Source organism: Sphaerodactylus townsendi, linkage group LG11 (assembly GCF_021028975.2).
Source record: "Sphaerodactylus townsendi isolate TG3544 linkage group LG11, MPM_Stown_v2.3, whole genome shotgun sequence".
Taxonomy (NCBI): domain Eukaryota; kingdom Metazoa; phylum Chordata; class Lepidosauria; order Squamata; family Sphaerodactylidae; genus Sphaerodactylus; species Sphaerodactylus townsendi.
In genome coordinates this window covers 57,352,305-57,367,688 of record NC_059435.1, presented here as the reverse complement: position 1 = coordinate 57,367,688, position 15,384 = coordinate 57,352,305, and the positions used below count along the sequence as shown (strand labels likewise).

Here is a 15,384-nt window from a genome sequence, read left to right as displayed (position 1 = left end):
CCAGCCAATCCAGTTCTACTAATAATACTCAATATAATTTAATCTGTATTATTTTTACTGTCTTGGGTAATTTTGCTACTTGTAGCCAGAGGCTATAAATTACGGAGAATATTGAAGCCAAGATTGCCGAGGTGGAGAAAATAGACTGAACCTCTTTAGACTACAGGCAGAAAAATGTCACCCTATAGAAGCAGAAAAGTAGCAGAAAGGAAAAAGGTTCTAACTTTACTGCTCTAGTTTTCTGCAGTGAGGTTTTTTTCCTATTATATATCAAGGAGCATTCAAAACTTTGGTCTTCCAACTTTAATATAAATTGGCAAAACCCATTCCATCTCATACTCACTCCCACACTGTTCATCAGAGGTGTAGCTCCAAGGAGGCAAGGGGTGTGTGCGACGCACCGGGTATGCACCCCTGTGGGGCTGTGGCGAGGACGTTCTGGAGCAAGACGGGGGCGTTCTGGGGCAGGGGCGGAGGACACACCGGTGCACTGGGAGCTTTTCCCCCTTGCTACGCCTCTGCTGTTCATTCTACTCCATGTATAAACCCAACCTGAGATGCCAAAGACACCTCAACGTACCTCAATGGACAGTGCTCTGTTTCTGGTGCTGGCACTGTGAAGTTCTTCAATGAAAAGACTCTGCATGGTTGAGCCATTGACCGATACAGGGGGCGACTGAGGTGCCTGTGTTTGTGGCGTGGAGGTGGTTACTGCCGTGGATTCTGGCACGCTGGATGTTGGCTGGTTTGGTGCCGGTGAGGTTGCTGCGTGGCTATTTGCCACAGGAGAAGCTTGAGGGTGACTGACCAATGCAGTTGAATGTTGAGACTGGTGGATCACCACGGGAGCGCTTTGTGCATGATGAATTTTCATTGTAGAGACAGGGACCACCTCAGACTTGACAGGAGGTTCCCCGGTGGGCTCAACTACGTTGTGCTGTGGGCTAGGGAGGCTGTTCAATGGGTGGTCTTGGCTTTTCAGGACCTCTGCTGCTGTCGCTTTCTCCATGGCGTTGTACTGCGCTGCTTGAGAGGGATCCACACCCTTCAGCAGACTGTCTGTAACATTCCTGCAAACAGAAGGAGCAGCGTGATTCTCACTGATCTTTTTTTAAAAGGAGGGACATCCTCTAGTTCTCTTTATGGGAATGACACGTCAAACGAGTTTCAGGTGGGCAACCATGTTGTTCTGCAGCAGAAGAGCAACTTTTGAGTTCAGTAGCAATTGAAAGACAACAAGGTTTTCATGGTATAAGCTTTGGAAAGTTGAGGTTCCCTTTTTCAGATGACTCTCTTGCCTTTGACTCTTAGAAGTTCATACCCTGGAAATCTTGTTGGATTTGAATCTGACAAGTCAAACGATGTCTGTACATGGAATCATAAACACAGGCCCATCGCATATGGAACACTTACCTTGGGATGCTTCTCTGTGCACTGGGCTTGCAGAGGGCTCTTCTTGCATTTCTCTGTTTACATGTGAGGAGGTAATCCCTCCTTCCCCCAGAGTTTTTCTACAGAGAGCTCTCCAGGTCTGGTTCTCTTAACTCTGCCCATCAAATGATTCTTAAAGGCACAGATCTCATTACACCCAAAACTGCTGGCTTAGCTCTTTAAGCTGCACTTGTGTTTCAAAAGTAACCCCCCCCACCCCCCACCCCAAAATATGAAGGAAGCAAAGCAATTCCCTGGACCACATACTGCTAAAGAAGGGGACCGTCCTAGAGCAGATATTCTTTTCCCTCCCCTCCCCTCCCACAACACTTTCCACTGCTGGTGCCGCAGCCACCAGAGGACAGAGTCTTGTTATTTCCAAAATATCAAGAGTATTAGAGGTTGGTGTTGGGTGAGTGAGCTTCTTTTCTGTTACTTGAAGCAGCTGGCAACATGGAAAGGAGGGGTGTGTGTGTGAGAAGCAGTGTGAGGGAGAGGGAAGCTGCCCATGGGTGAAGGAAAGATCTCTGAGGCAAAGCTGTGCCCACTGGCAAATCCCTCTGGCAATGAAGCTGAGTGCCAGCTATTAGCCTTAACAAAATGACAGACATTCATTCGATTAGTCCAGACCCCAGAGGAATCTGAATGTGGACTGCTGTGAAGACATGTCCTTTTGACTGATTCCAAAGCCCATCTGAAATTCTTGGATTCCCAACCTGGGGTACATCTCTCTCTTCCTCCCCCCCCCCGCCCCGAGAAGTATGCACCAAAGTGTTTGGGGTACACAAAAACATACATAATGGGTTTTCTAATATGAGGGTACAATTTTAGGGAAATTGGTTGCCAAGGGGTACACAAGTGAAAAAAGGTTAGAACTACTGCCACAGAACAACAGACAGAGGGCTATAAGAAAGGGATATTTATTGCTCATTGAAGAGATGCTCCCTAGAAATCTACATGGTGCCACAAATGGGCCACGAAACAGTGACCCTCAGGAATGGCACGAAGGGCAAACAAGAGGTTTACAACAAGAAGGGGGAACTGGTGATAATCATACCTGGCCTTCCATTAGCAGAACATTTAGTCTGGCTCCAACCTTGAGTGGTGAGTTATTGTCTTATACATTGCATGAAAAATGTGGTTAGATGAATACATGGCAAGAAAAAGATACCTCACCTTCGGAGGGTGGTAAGCATATCAGTCATGCTACGGACTCTTTTTAGTAGGATGTCTAGTTTGTGGGGTTCCTCCTTTAGGAATCTCACAGCTTCTACTTCAATGCGAAGAATGGCCCGCATTTTATTCTGCAGCGTCGGAAAGTCACCTGTAACGAGAATGGTCACAAAGTACTTCTTAGTAGGAGAGTTGGACACATCTTAAAAGGAAGTTAGAGAATCGGATGTGCTCGATATTCACATGCAAATCATCTTCCAAGACCTTCAGATCCCCTTGCCCCACAACAGCATTGTTAAATTAATATTCCAGTCTGACACACTTGAAAATAATGTCGGAATGAGAGTGACTCAGCATGCTTGGATACGGGGTGGGGTGGGGTGAGGGGGCTAAATCTCTCAAAGTGTATAAGTGTTATCCCCTGGTTGGATGTTCCTCGCTTTCTCTGTACCTGAGAGCTGCCCTGTGACCCCTCCTCCTCCTCTCTCAGTAGCCATTGTTCTTTGTCTCACTTTCCACATGGACCTGCATGGAGTCAGACACTTCCACAGGTCCCTCCCATAGAAGCAAATATTCCATACTTGCACTCACATGACACCAGAACAGCTGGCCATTTGTTCAGGGAAATGTATTCTTTGATTAGGATTTCTATCTTTCGTTCAACTGCAGCAAGAATGTGAATAGAATCACTTGGCTAAAAGTAAGTTTTGACTTTTTGCCTTTACTTCTTGGAAGGACTGATTTTTAATGCCCTCAATATCACGCTTCCATGACTGGGCAAACTCTGCTATTTTAACCAAATGTACCCAATAAATAAGACCTATTGCTCTCAATGGAGTTTACTTTAAGACAAGTAAGCTTTTAGGTTGGGGTGTAAGAGGTAAGCCTTAACCCAGGTAGTTCAGGCTAGCCCAATCTTGGAAGCAAACTATGCAAGATCAGCCCTGGTTAATACTTGAATAGGAGCCCAGCAAGGAAGCCCAGGGGTGCTACGCAAAATAACTTCTGTTCGTCTCTGTCAACACCTGTTTTGTCGTGGTCTTCCCATGACTCCAGGGTCAGACAAGAGATGATGGCACCTCAAGTCCACTGCTTGACGTGCAAAGTATAACAGTTACTTTCTGCTGCTTTTTGCACCTGGTTATGTGGTTATCTCATTCCCTGACCTTGGCGAGCTCCGTGTCCACCAAACAGTTTCCATTTTGGGATGCTTTTGATGGGAGCGAACTTGTGAGGGATGTAGTTCCTGCTCTGCTTGGGAAGTTTCAGATCTGGCAATGCCAGGCGTGTACCACCATCGCAATCCCCATTCAATAAAACAGATTATGCTAACCCTTGAGTCTGGGGAGGCCAAAGGGCACCGCAGCCTCTTGCCTTGAAAAGCCTTTATAAGCCATAAGCCAGTTGCAACTTGATGATTATTTCTACCACCACAAAAGGTAAAGGAACCGCTTTTCTGAAAAAATCTCATCAAAGGAGACAAGTCTGGATCAATACCTTTGAGGGCAGCAACAGCTTCTCCAACTTGCCGAAGAAGAAAAGCTCCATCTTCAACATCTTTCAAAGTAACTGTCCTTTTGGTCATGGATTCCTTCTTCAGCTCTTCAACAAAACTTTCAAGCTCCCTGTTTTGTTTTTTAAAGGAAAGAAAAGACAGAAAAGGAGTTGAATTCTGCAGTTTCTTTTGAACACAGACAACGATAAAGTACTTTGAACATTCAGGCACCTCAACGGGAGCTATAAACAAAAATATCGGCTCGAAACCTTATGAAACAGAAAACATGTGCCGTGCAGCAAGACATGTCCACAATGAAGTAGGAGCAACATTTCTACACAATGGCTGGTGCTAAGTATTTATTTGACTAGTCTGGTTGGGATGATATGGTTAGCTGAGCATTTGCACAATTACTGTGATTCTGCCAATGGCTGTTTTGCAGTCTCTGTTCTTTTAATATTGTGATGCTGTTGATGTGCTAGATCGGGCCTCAGGATAGAATTCTGACTTGCTTCAATAGGTCCAAGCAAAAGCTTACTGGCAGCTGTCACAGCTGAATCACAGAATTAGTCTCTGCATGCACTAAGCATATGATTAGACTCATCTAGAAACATTCATTTAGTAGAAGGAGGAGGAGGTGAAGATGGAAAAGAAGACGAAGAGTAGGAGTTGGGCTTTTATATCCTGCTTTTCTCTCCCTTAAAGAAGTCTCACAGTGGCTTACAATTCCCTTCCTCTCCCCACAACAGAAACCTTGTGAAGTGGGTGGGACTGGGAGAGTTCTGAGAGAACTGTGACTGGCTGAAGGTCATCCAGCAGGCATCAGGTGTAGGAATGGAGAATCAAACCCGGTTCTCCAGATTAGAGCCCTCCTCTCTTAACCACTACAGCCATGTTGTAGCTATTTGTTCATAAACTAACCACGCTGTTCTAAGCAGAGTTCTGTCGTTCCAAGACCATTAGAAGGGTATAATTCTTATTAGAATTTAAGGGTAAAGCTTGACTAATAGTTCTTCAAGACAGTTTCTGTGGTTGTTGATTTAAAAGGTTAAGCTGCACACTTCACGAATTTGCAGTTTGCTTCTACAGAATCTTGAATTCAATCCTCTGCTGTCCATCCTGGATCATGCTATTTTTCCATTGTCGCCTATTGAACAGAGATGGAGCAGAAATCCAAGATCTTAGAAGTGTCACGGGATACTTTTTCCTTATGTTTTATTTGCTTCGTGGGTTCATTACACTCTCAAATTTGTCACACTAAAAAGACATCTATTGAATCGAAACTCATATCTCCAGATTACTGTTTCTTTAGACCAGTGATGGTGAACCTTTTCGAAACCAAGTGCCCAAATTGCAACCCAAAACCCACTTATTTATCGCAAAGCGCCAACACGGCAATTTAACCTGAATACTGAGGTTTTAGTTTAGAAAAATGGTTGGCTCTGAGGTGTGCGTTACTTGGGAGTAAGCTTGGTGAAGCAACCGTGCAACGCTTCAAACGGGTGAATCACAATCCTAGGAGGGTTTACTCAGAAGCAAGCCCCATTGCCAGCAACCGAGCTTACTCCCAGGTAAAGGATCACACTTTAGTTCTTCTCGCCCCCCCCCCCCCCAACATGATGAACTCTGTGCACATGTGCCCACAGAGAGGGTTCTGAGTGCCAACTCTGGCACACATGCCATAGGTTCGCCACCACTGCTGTAGACAAATAACAAAGTCTTAAATCTACCTTATCACTAAAGACATAGCAGAGGTTAAAGGTAGAATCAGAATTCCATATGCTAAAATGAACAGAAGCATTTAATTATATAATATTATAAGACAACAACTGAAAGTGTATCTTTAATTAAAGCGTGGGGAGAGGTCAGAATTTACCTTTTCACTGTCCTTATAGCTTGGGGGGCTATTACACACTAAAAAGATGGTTCAACAATTTGCAGAATAATCAAATGCACAAATTGTGAATGTGTAATAGCAGCATAGCTGGAAAAATGCACGAAAAGTCCACAGACTTTTCCAGACTGTGTACTTCTCTTCATGCCTTTCCAGATTCCCACAAAATGTATGGCTTCATCCATTTCCCAGTGGGAACATTCTTACAAGGTTGGAAGAAGTTTAAAATGACATACAAATACTGATGAAAAGAAAAGCTCAGTCCAAAAAGAGACAGACAGAGACAGACAGAGAACTTGGCCCAACCTACAGCAGCTGGTCGAGATACAACTTGTGCGAGAAGACTGCTCTCCAAATTTGAGGCTCTCAAAAGAGCACAGTGGCTGTTTCTATGCTTATAGAAATAACAAAATGCAGCTATTTGAATCACAGAAACAGCTGCTACAATCTTCCACAATTCCCTCAACATCATGAAAACTTTAGAAATGCAACATCTGCATCAGTTCTGATTCTTTAAAATCACAGAAATTCCAACCAAGATCCTTGCACAGAAAGTATTTGTCAGATTTCAGAGAAAATGACTCAATGATACTCAACAATTCATACATTTGATTTCTTTGATTTGTAAGTTGATGTCTAAAAGTTCTGCCACATGAAGAGCTAGGGACCAAACAACTTTGAGTCTACCAAAGAAGGGAAGAAAAGCTACACAGCCCAAAGAATGAAGATGGTCTTACAAAACAGATCCGGGAATTCTCACAGATGTACACTTGGTGGCAGCAAATGAACACAGGTTTCCCTTCTCCCTGGGTCAAGGTGGGGGGATGAATACAATTATATGCTTCCTGTTTCGAGTAAAACTACACATAGCACGTACGTGTTTGTTTTTATTTTAAATCTGCCTTTTCTAGGGAAGACAACTTGATGGAGAACTAGTAGGCTAATAAGCTTCCTCCATCACTTGTGGACTCAACACTGCTCCTCCCTGCCACTTTCCCCCTTTGTGGGCTTCCAAATGCATTTGAATGCATGAATCTCTACCCCCCACCCCTCACCCCCAGCTTGTATGTATGTGTGTACACACATGGACTTTTGCATCCATGCCAGCGTGATGCAGTGGATAGGATGTCAGATTAGGATCTGAGAGAAACCAGGTTCAAATCTGGCTCGCTGGGTGACTGTGGGCCAGTCATACATGCTCAACCTAGACTACTTCAGAGGGTGGTTGTTAGGATAAAATGGAGGACAGGAGAAGGATGCACCTCTGAGTGCCACCTCTGGCACACGTGCCATAGGTTTGCCATCACTGCTGTAGACAAATAGCAAAGTCTTAAATCTACCTTATCACTTTGGGCGCCCATTGAGGGGAAAGGGGGAGATGAAATAAATACAATTTATCCCCACTTTACGCAAGCTCTGAAACGTGCCTGCAACATGGCAGCTGCCTGCAATTTGCACATGTGAATGCTCCCTTCCCAGTCCATTTGATCATAAGAACATAAGAACATAAGAACTAGCCTGCTGGATCAGACCAGAGTCCATCTAGTCCAGCTCTCTGCTACTTGTAGTGGCCCACCAGGTGCCTTTGGGAGCTCACATGCAGGGTGTGAAAGCAACGGCCTTCTGCGGCTGTTGCTCCCGAGCACCTGGTCTGTTAAGGCATTTGAAATCTGAGATCAAGGAGGATCAAGATTGGTAGCCATAGATCAACTTCTCCTCCATAAATCTGTCCAAGCCCTTTTTAAAGCTATCCAGGTTGTTGGAACTCAGGCTGTGAACAAATAGATATCAAAACTGCAGTCATCACAATGTCTGTATCCTCCAAAATGAGCCTTCTGTCACTCTGCCTCTACAATTTAATCAACAAGTATATTTACTGGAGATTAAGCAATCACCTTTCCCCCCCCCTCCCCCGCTTCAAGGAAAATACACATGAAACAAGTGCAAAAATACTCAGGGGTGAGCCTGAGAGGACAGACTGTAACCCCTATTGCTGCCACCCAACAGGCACTGCGTGGGGCTAGCCTCTGCTTCAGGCAGGCAGAGCTGGTTTCCTTTGAGTTCAGTTCCAATAAAATATCGGTGCCTTTGACAAGATTGTATTTAATCGTGCTCCCAGGACAGCTTCACTCTTCACAGAACTAATCCTGTCTGAAGTCAATTAGCTTCAATACAAATATTTCCATCTAACTATCTTGACGTATTTGAGAGATGCCCGATGTAGTTTATTTGAAACAGCCCTCTGGGTTTTGAACTAGGTCACTAAACCAAATTTAAAAAGCGATGTATGCCAGTTTAAAGAAAACATGCTCGACGGTTCCAGCATTTTCTATTCCAAAGCAAAATATTACAGAAGGAGAGTGCGGCAGAACTGAGATGTACATAATGGGCAGCTATTAAAATAACTCCCCCCTCCCCAAGAAAAACCCCAGTTGGCCATTCTGACATCCCACTCTTGCCAATTTTTTCCCAAGGATAGATACATTTGCCCCTATGCTAGTAATATTACTATGCTCTCCTTGCACAGCTCTGCCCCCAAAACTATCACCTTTAGACCTCAAAGGGCACAGAATATCCTGGGCAACAGGGGAAAGACAGAACAAAGTTGGGAAAGAAGGCTTGCAGATGAGGAAGGAAAAAGTGAAATCAGAAAGCTCAGAAAAGGGAAGGCTCTTGGAAGCTAATTACAACTTTGTAGAAAAGTGTCTCAGGTTATATGAAAATTATTATACAGCGTGGTGTAGTGGTTCAGAGCAGGTGGATTCTAATCTGGAGAAGCAGGTTTGATTCCACACCTCTCCACCTGAGTGGCAGAGGCTTATCTGGTGAACCACACTCCTACATTCCTGCTGGGTGACCTTGGGCGAGTCACAGTTCTTTGGAACTCTCTCAGCTCCACCTACCTCACAAGATGTCTGTTGTGGGGAGAGGAAGGGAAAGGAGCTTGCAGGCTACCTTGAGTCTCCTTACAGGAGAGAAAGGTGGAATATAAATCCAGACTCTTCTCCTATGCAAATACCTTGTCTTACTACATGATGAGTAACTGGCCAACTTGTAGACTCATGATCTACAGCCCTCCAGAAACAAGCCAGCAACTCACACCTCTGCGAAGGAACCTGTCACACAAACCTTTGAAAGCAACCTGATCCTAAGCATGATCACTTCAGGTCAAAAGAAACAAGATGCTGGGAGAGGAATGATTTGATCTTCCCAGCAATTTAAAAAAAGCCAACAGATGAAACTAACTATTCTCCCTGTCATTGATATTATAGCTTCAAGTGAAACAAGATGGGGGGTTGATCTTCCCCCAATTCTAAAGCTATTAGCAGCAGAGGGAGGTTGGTTTTAATAGATGAAACTATGCAGAGATGGAAGGATTCAACTGCCTTTCCTCTGAAACTTACTTAGGAAAGATTTTGGGGCACATAGGAGCTGTATCTTATTGAATCCTCTGACAGTGCAGAAAGGCATCAAGGTGTTGCAGACTGCAAATTTGGCCAAGATGCTACCCAAGAGACACTTTATATCTTTAAAACAAAATGAGAGGCACCCCAACTATTGTGTCTTCAGCTCCAAGGGAAGCAAGTATAGGCCACAGCCTTTTTACAAAAAACCTACAATTGTTTCAGACTCGAGCAACAGTTATAAAGTGGATGTTGTGGGTTTTCCGGGTTGTATGGCCATGTTCCAGTAGTATTTTCTCCTGATGTTTAGCCTGCATCCGTGGCTGGCATCTTCTGAAGCCTTTGACAATACAGTGATGAAGTGAATGACTGTAAGATCCAAATGGGGTGGTACTATATGTAAGTACCTTTCTTTTTGAAAGATGATAAGGGCACTCTGCACGTAACTAAACCCTGTTGTGACTGCAACTGAATTGCAAAGTTTATATGATTTTTTGTGACTAATTCAGTAATGAAATGGAGGGGAGGGAGAATACAAAATTTTAAAAATCCAGAAACAAAAAAGTCTAGCTCACATGGTTGGAAGGGGAAAAAATTCTGCCAAGCAGCTAAAAACGATAGGGTATGTATTGTCGAAGGCTTTCACAGCCGGAATCGCTAAGTCCGGATGTGGCACTCACAGATGCAGGCGAAACGTCAGGAGAAAATACTACTGGAACACGGCCATACAACCCGGAAAACACACAACATCGTATAGGGTATGTTGCTTGAAGCAGGATTATACGGATTTCAGACCATTGGCCCGTCGAGGTCCGCACTGTTGACTCAGACAGGCAGTAGAGATGCCCGGGAATGGAACTGGGACCTTCTGCACCCAACTACGCCCTCTACCACTGAGCCACAGCCCCTCTCCATCTAGATAATGCAGCAGCAGAGCTCCCAGTTGTTCTCCAAGTCCAGCGGCATTTTGACAGATAGGTACAATTTTGAGGTCCAATCCGTCATTTAAATGTGCAACTGAGTGCCAGGTGAACCGGTTTGGTGAAGGTTCATCTCCTCTGTTCTTGTTTTAAAATAGATCCACACTGCTCCCCTGCTTGAGAGCCTTGGCAAAAGCGGCGGGGGGGGGGGGGGGGCTTGCAATGGAAGAATTTTAATTGACTCTAAAATGGGAACCTTTTCTAACATGGGTGAAAGGGCAGCCCGTTACCCATTTCACACAAGCCCAGGAGAACGTGTAGAGAAAAGACGTGCACTTCTAAGATTTCTTTTACTGATAGCCCTATTGTAATAAAATGCCTGGCTTACATTCTAAAGCCAGAATCTTGAAGGGGGGAAATTAATGTCTGGATTAATGTAACATGATCACCTGCTGGTCAAATACTGTTTGCGATAAACCACAGCCAATCGGCAGCCCATGCGAAGGCCTGCAATTTTACCGGATTTTCTAGGGTGTGATGTTATTTATGATCACCCAGGGGCCAGGAGATTGTAAACAACAACATCTCACTCCCTCTGGAGCCCTATAATTAAAAATGTCAATGGAGAGGCTGATAAAAAAACCTTGACCTCACAAGTAAAAGAACCATTCCCCAGAGGTAGTTATCTGTTGTCTAGGAACAGCAATCAAAACAATTAATTTGCTCATGAGTAACTATCCAACGGCCTGACCTAGATGGCCCAGCCTAGTCTGATTCAGGGTCAGTCCTGTTGAGTACTTGGATGGGAGACAAACAAGGAAGTCCAGGGTCACTACTATGCAGAGGCAGGTAATGGCAAACCACCTCTGTTTATCTCTTGCTTTGAAATCCCTACTGGGTTGTCACAGGTCGATGGCATTTTCCACCACCAATTATCAAATGACTTTGGGGAGAAAGAATTAGTGGATTTAGTGTCAATCCAATGGATTGGATTTAGTGTCAATCCAAACTTTTGCAGAAGAGGGGTTGATGTTGCTGCCGAGGTCAATAATAGAAGATCAATTATATGAACTAGATCCAACCAACTTTTTCACTCAATCTCACCAATTCGTCCCCTTACTATAGTTCAGGGGTCTGCAACCTGTGGCTCTCCAGATGTTCATGGAGTACAATTTCCATCAGCCCCTGCCACCATGGCCAATTGGGGCTGATGGGAATTATCGTCCATGAACATCTGGAGAGCCGCAGGTTGCAGACCCCTGAACCATAGTTCTTGTCTCCTGTAGTTTTTGTCCATGCAAGTCCCATATCCCCATCATTGTCTTTTAGGAGGTTAAAGGGAAACACTCCTTCCTTTTTCACCAGTGGAAACCCTGGTTGGAGCCAACTCAATTAACATTGTTGAGAAATCACGCAACTCAATAGCTGCACCATTCAAGGCCTGCAACTGATGCCTTAGTGCCAGTTACTGGGTTGCAACTGAAGCTTTTGAGCTGTCCCAAGTTCAGAAATGATCCAGCATGACAGAAGCGCCCTTCTGTCAACCACCCCCAGCCCAACCTTCTGAGCTTGTTCCACCCACCCTAACTTCTTGACAATCCTTTCCTCTTCCTGAAGATATTTCTGCCTTTCTTGTTCCACCAGGTGGCGCTGCCGTTGCACGGGATCTTCCAGCCTCTTTGCTCTTTCTATCACTTTGTCACTGATTTCCAGCTCCGCTTTCCTCACCATGGCCCGTAGCATCTCTTGGTTCTGCAGCTGCAACACAAAAGAAATCAACTTCAATTTTCCCTGCCCGACTAACAGCCCAAGCAACTGAATGCATCATTCTGGGCAGAAGTGCGGGCTAGATAAACAGCTCTGCAGCTGAAATGGGGTGGGGGTGGGAGGGGGGGAATCTTTTGCTTTTCACTTTATCCATAAATGTTATTTCAAGGAGAAGGGAAGGTGATGAACAGAGAACAAAATGTGTCAACTTTGAAAAGCAGGCTGCTTTGCAGGGCCCCAGCTCACATGGTCCACCCCATACCTCCCCCCCCCCCGTATTTAGCCCCCATCAAAACTCCCCCACCCCCTGGCAAACTTGTCTGGATCACTCCCTCACTGGCCCACTCCTCCCTCTCCAGGTGGCGTAGGAGGTTAAGAGTTCGTGTATCTAATCTGGAGGAACTGGGTTTGATTCCCAGCTCTGCCGCCTGAGCTGTGGAGGCTTATCTGGGGAATTCAGATTAGCCTGTGCACTCCCACACACGCCAGATGGGTGACCTTGGGCTAGTCACAGCTTCTCGGAGCTCTCTCAGCCCCACCTGCCTCACAGGGTGTTTGTGAGTGGGGGAAGGGCAAGGAGATTGTAAGCCCCTTTGAGTCTCCTGCCGGAGAGAAAGGGGGGATATAAATCCAAACTCTTCTTCTTCTTCTCCCTTCACCACACTTTCACGGCCCCACCTTGCTGCCTTGCCCAGCCCCTCACCTCCCTGCCTCTCATCACACTCACAGGGTCCCAGTCCACCACCTCACATGGCTCTGGCTTGCCTGGCCCACCGCCTCACATAGCCCCTTCCCTTCCTCTCTCCCCCCTGCGCCAGGCCCGGCCAACCTCCCTCCACCCCCCAGCAGCGGGGAACCAGCAGCAACAGGAAGTCCTGGGCACCATTTTGCAGTTGTTTGCCACTCATGCCCATGAACATAGGCAGTGGCCTCATGATATTTCACTAGTTTACCAAGGTCAGCACTGTCTGTTTTGAGTAGCCGCAGATTTGCAGAGTCTCAGTCAGATGTTTTTCTGGGCAACTATTAAATGAAGATGCTCGATACTGAATAGGGGTGCCGGCTCCACACTGGGAAATACCTGGAGGTTTTGTGGGTGGAGTCTGAGGATGGCAGGGTTTGGGGGAAGGGAGGGACTTCAAGGGCATAATGTCATCGAGGCCACCATCCAACGCAGCCATTTTCTTCTGCCAAACTGATTTTTGTTGCTTGGAGATCAGTTGAAATAGTGGGAGATCTCCAGCCACCACCTGGGGGTTGGTAACCCTAATATTGAAACTAGCCCCTTCTGCATGCAAAGCAGATGCTCTGCCAAGGAGCTACAACCTCTGCCCAAGGTTGAGATGCCAGCAGTGATTTTGCTGTCTGTTTGCTGTTCAGCAACATGCAACAGCTGGTCCTCCAGAAGATGGCACAAATGTATCATTGTGTGCTGAAGGCACTACTTAAAATAGTTTCATGGTTACTTGGGAAATATCAGGAATGATCATTTCAAATTCTGGCTGCCAGCACTTGATTTAAAATGTTGGCACTTGGGTGGGGCACAGGAGGAATCCCAGCAGGTACTTGAAGCTATTCCAGTCTGCCATAGCTCATTCTGCCAGTATGGAGGACTGAGAGTCTCACATGTAGGCAACATGAACCCTGTTCACATGTTATATAGTGAATATGAATACAATCTAGCTCAGTTCGCATGCTACAATAAACAAATGTACAACCTGCATGTAATGCGTTCACTTTTTTGTGAGAAGAAGAAGAAGAAGAAAAGTTGGATTTATATCCCCCCCTTCCTCAAGGGGGCTTACAAACTCCTTTCCCTTCCAACAACAAACACCTACCTGTGAGGCAGGTGGGACTGAGAGAGCTCCAAAGAACTGTGACTAGCCCAAAGTCACCCAACTGGAATGTGTTGGAGTGCACAAGCTAATCTAGTTCACCAGATAAGCCTCCACAGCTCAAGTGGCAGAGTGGGGAATCAAACCCAGTTCTCCAGATTAGAGTGCACCTGCTCTTAACCACTACACGAAACTGGCTCTCAAGGAGAGGGATAAAGAGCTCTGCCCCTGGGAAAATGGCTGCCACCAAGCAACCCAGATAGAGCAATGAACTGCTTCTCTATTAGCAGCAGCATACATTTACTTACTGATTTTAAACCAAAGTTCATTATTAGCTGAATTTCAAATCCAGATAAATTTGCTGCTTAATATACTTTGCACGTGCAAGATCAAAATTTCTATAATGATGAGAGACTAAAGAAAGAGCCACTGCTGTTGAAAAATATATCCAAATATTTCAAGTAAGAAAGACAGGATTAATGTGATCACCCTTCTCCTGATAACGTCTCGTCCACAGAGCATGAATAAATTCCTCCACCTTAGTTTTATAAATTAAAAGTGATTCCTCAAATAGAACTTGCCTTATAGCTTGGGATTCTCATATGATTGAATTATCTAATGGTGCTGGTTTGCTGTTAGGCACACAATTTCATGTCCTTTTTGGTCATTTTTATAATGTTTCAAAGTGAATGCATTGCTAATCGATTGCATTATACTCCTGTTACTATTCTAGGTACTTTCATATACTCTCAATGAAAGCAGCAACGTTGATCTTTTCGGCCAAAGTCTGTCCCAATTTTTTTCAATCTGTTTACTTCTGAAAAGAGTCACTTTAGAAAAATCTTTTGAAGACCAATATGGGAGGGAAAGAATTGGCAAAATTCACAAAAACAGGCAACATCTCGCGCTGCAACAAACACAAATACTTTTGCTCTGCTCTTTCCCATAAATATTTACATGGCTTCTTTATGCCAAGGAACAGGCTGAACTTTCCCCAATCTCCACTATTGTTCTTTATTTCATTCTTGGACACTTCATGTTCTAGGAAATCCATTTCTGCTTATGCACATGTGCACTTTTTTTAGCACCGGGTCTACGTTTTGGAAGAGGAAATTCGTTATCTTCACCTTTAACATAAAAGGTTCCCATGTTTGTGATAGTGGGGAAATGATGTCATGATATACTAGGGCTGCTATTGGTTCTATTTAACTATCTTTAAAAAATTGCTGTTTCCGATGACTTCGAAAAAGCCCAAATGGCAATAACCACCAATTTGTTTTTTAAAGTAGATTAACCATTAACAAGGGAATAACAGTTTTTCAGAGTCTGGGTGTTGGTGACTCCAAGCAAATTGGTCAATACTATTTAAACTGCAGAAGGGAAACAAACAGATATGTTTATGTTTAAAAAGACAGCCAGCATTTATTGACACCAGCTATATCCCACCTTTCTCCCCAGTGGGATC

The 15,384-nt window shown here is 44.7% G+C and overlaps 1 protein-coding gene across 14 annotated transcripts in view; it reads right to left on the bottom strand.

Annotated features, from left to right (window-relative positions):
• Positions 1-15,384, bottom strand: part of KIAA1217 (KIAA1217 ortholog) — a 443,164-nt gene that overhangs the window by 13,355 nt on the left and 414,425 nt on the right. For all 14 annotated transcript variants that reach the window (XM_048510261.1, XM_048510271.1, XM_048510272.1 and 11 more), the window contains 4 exons: positions 11,900-12,075; positions 4,102-4,229; positions 2,608-2,755; positions 581-1,070 (listed from right to left, as the gene is read on the bottom strand). In XM_048510261.1, coding sequence (XP_048366218.1) covers positions 581-1,070; positions 2,608-2,755; positions 4,102-4,229; positions 11,900-12,075 — 942 coding nt within the window. The remainder of the gene's footprint in view (positions 1-580; positions 1,071-2,607; positions 2,756-4,101; positions 4,230-11,899; positions 12,076-15,384) is intronic.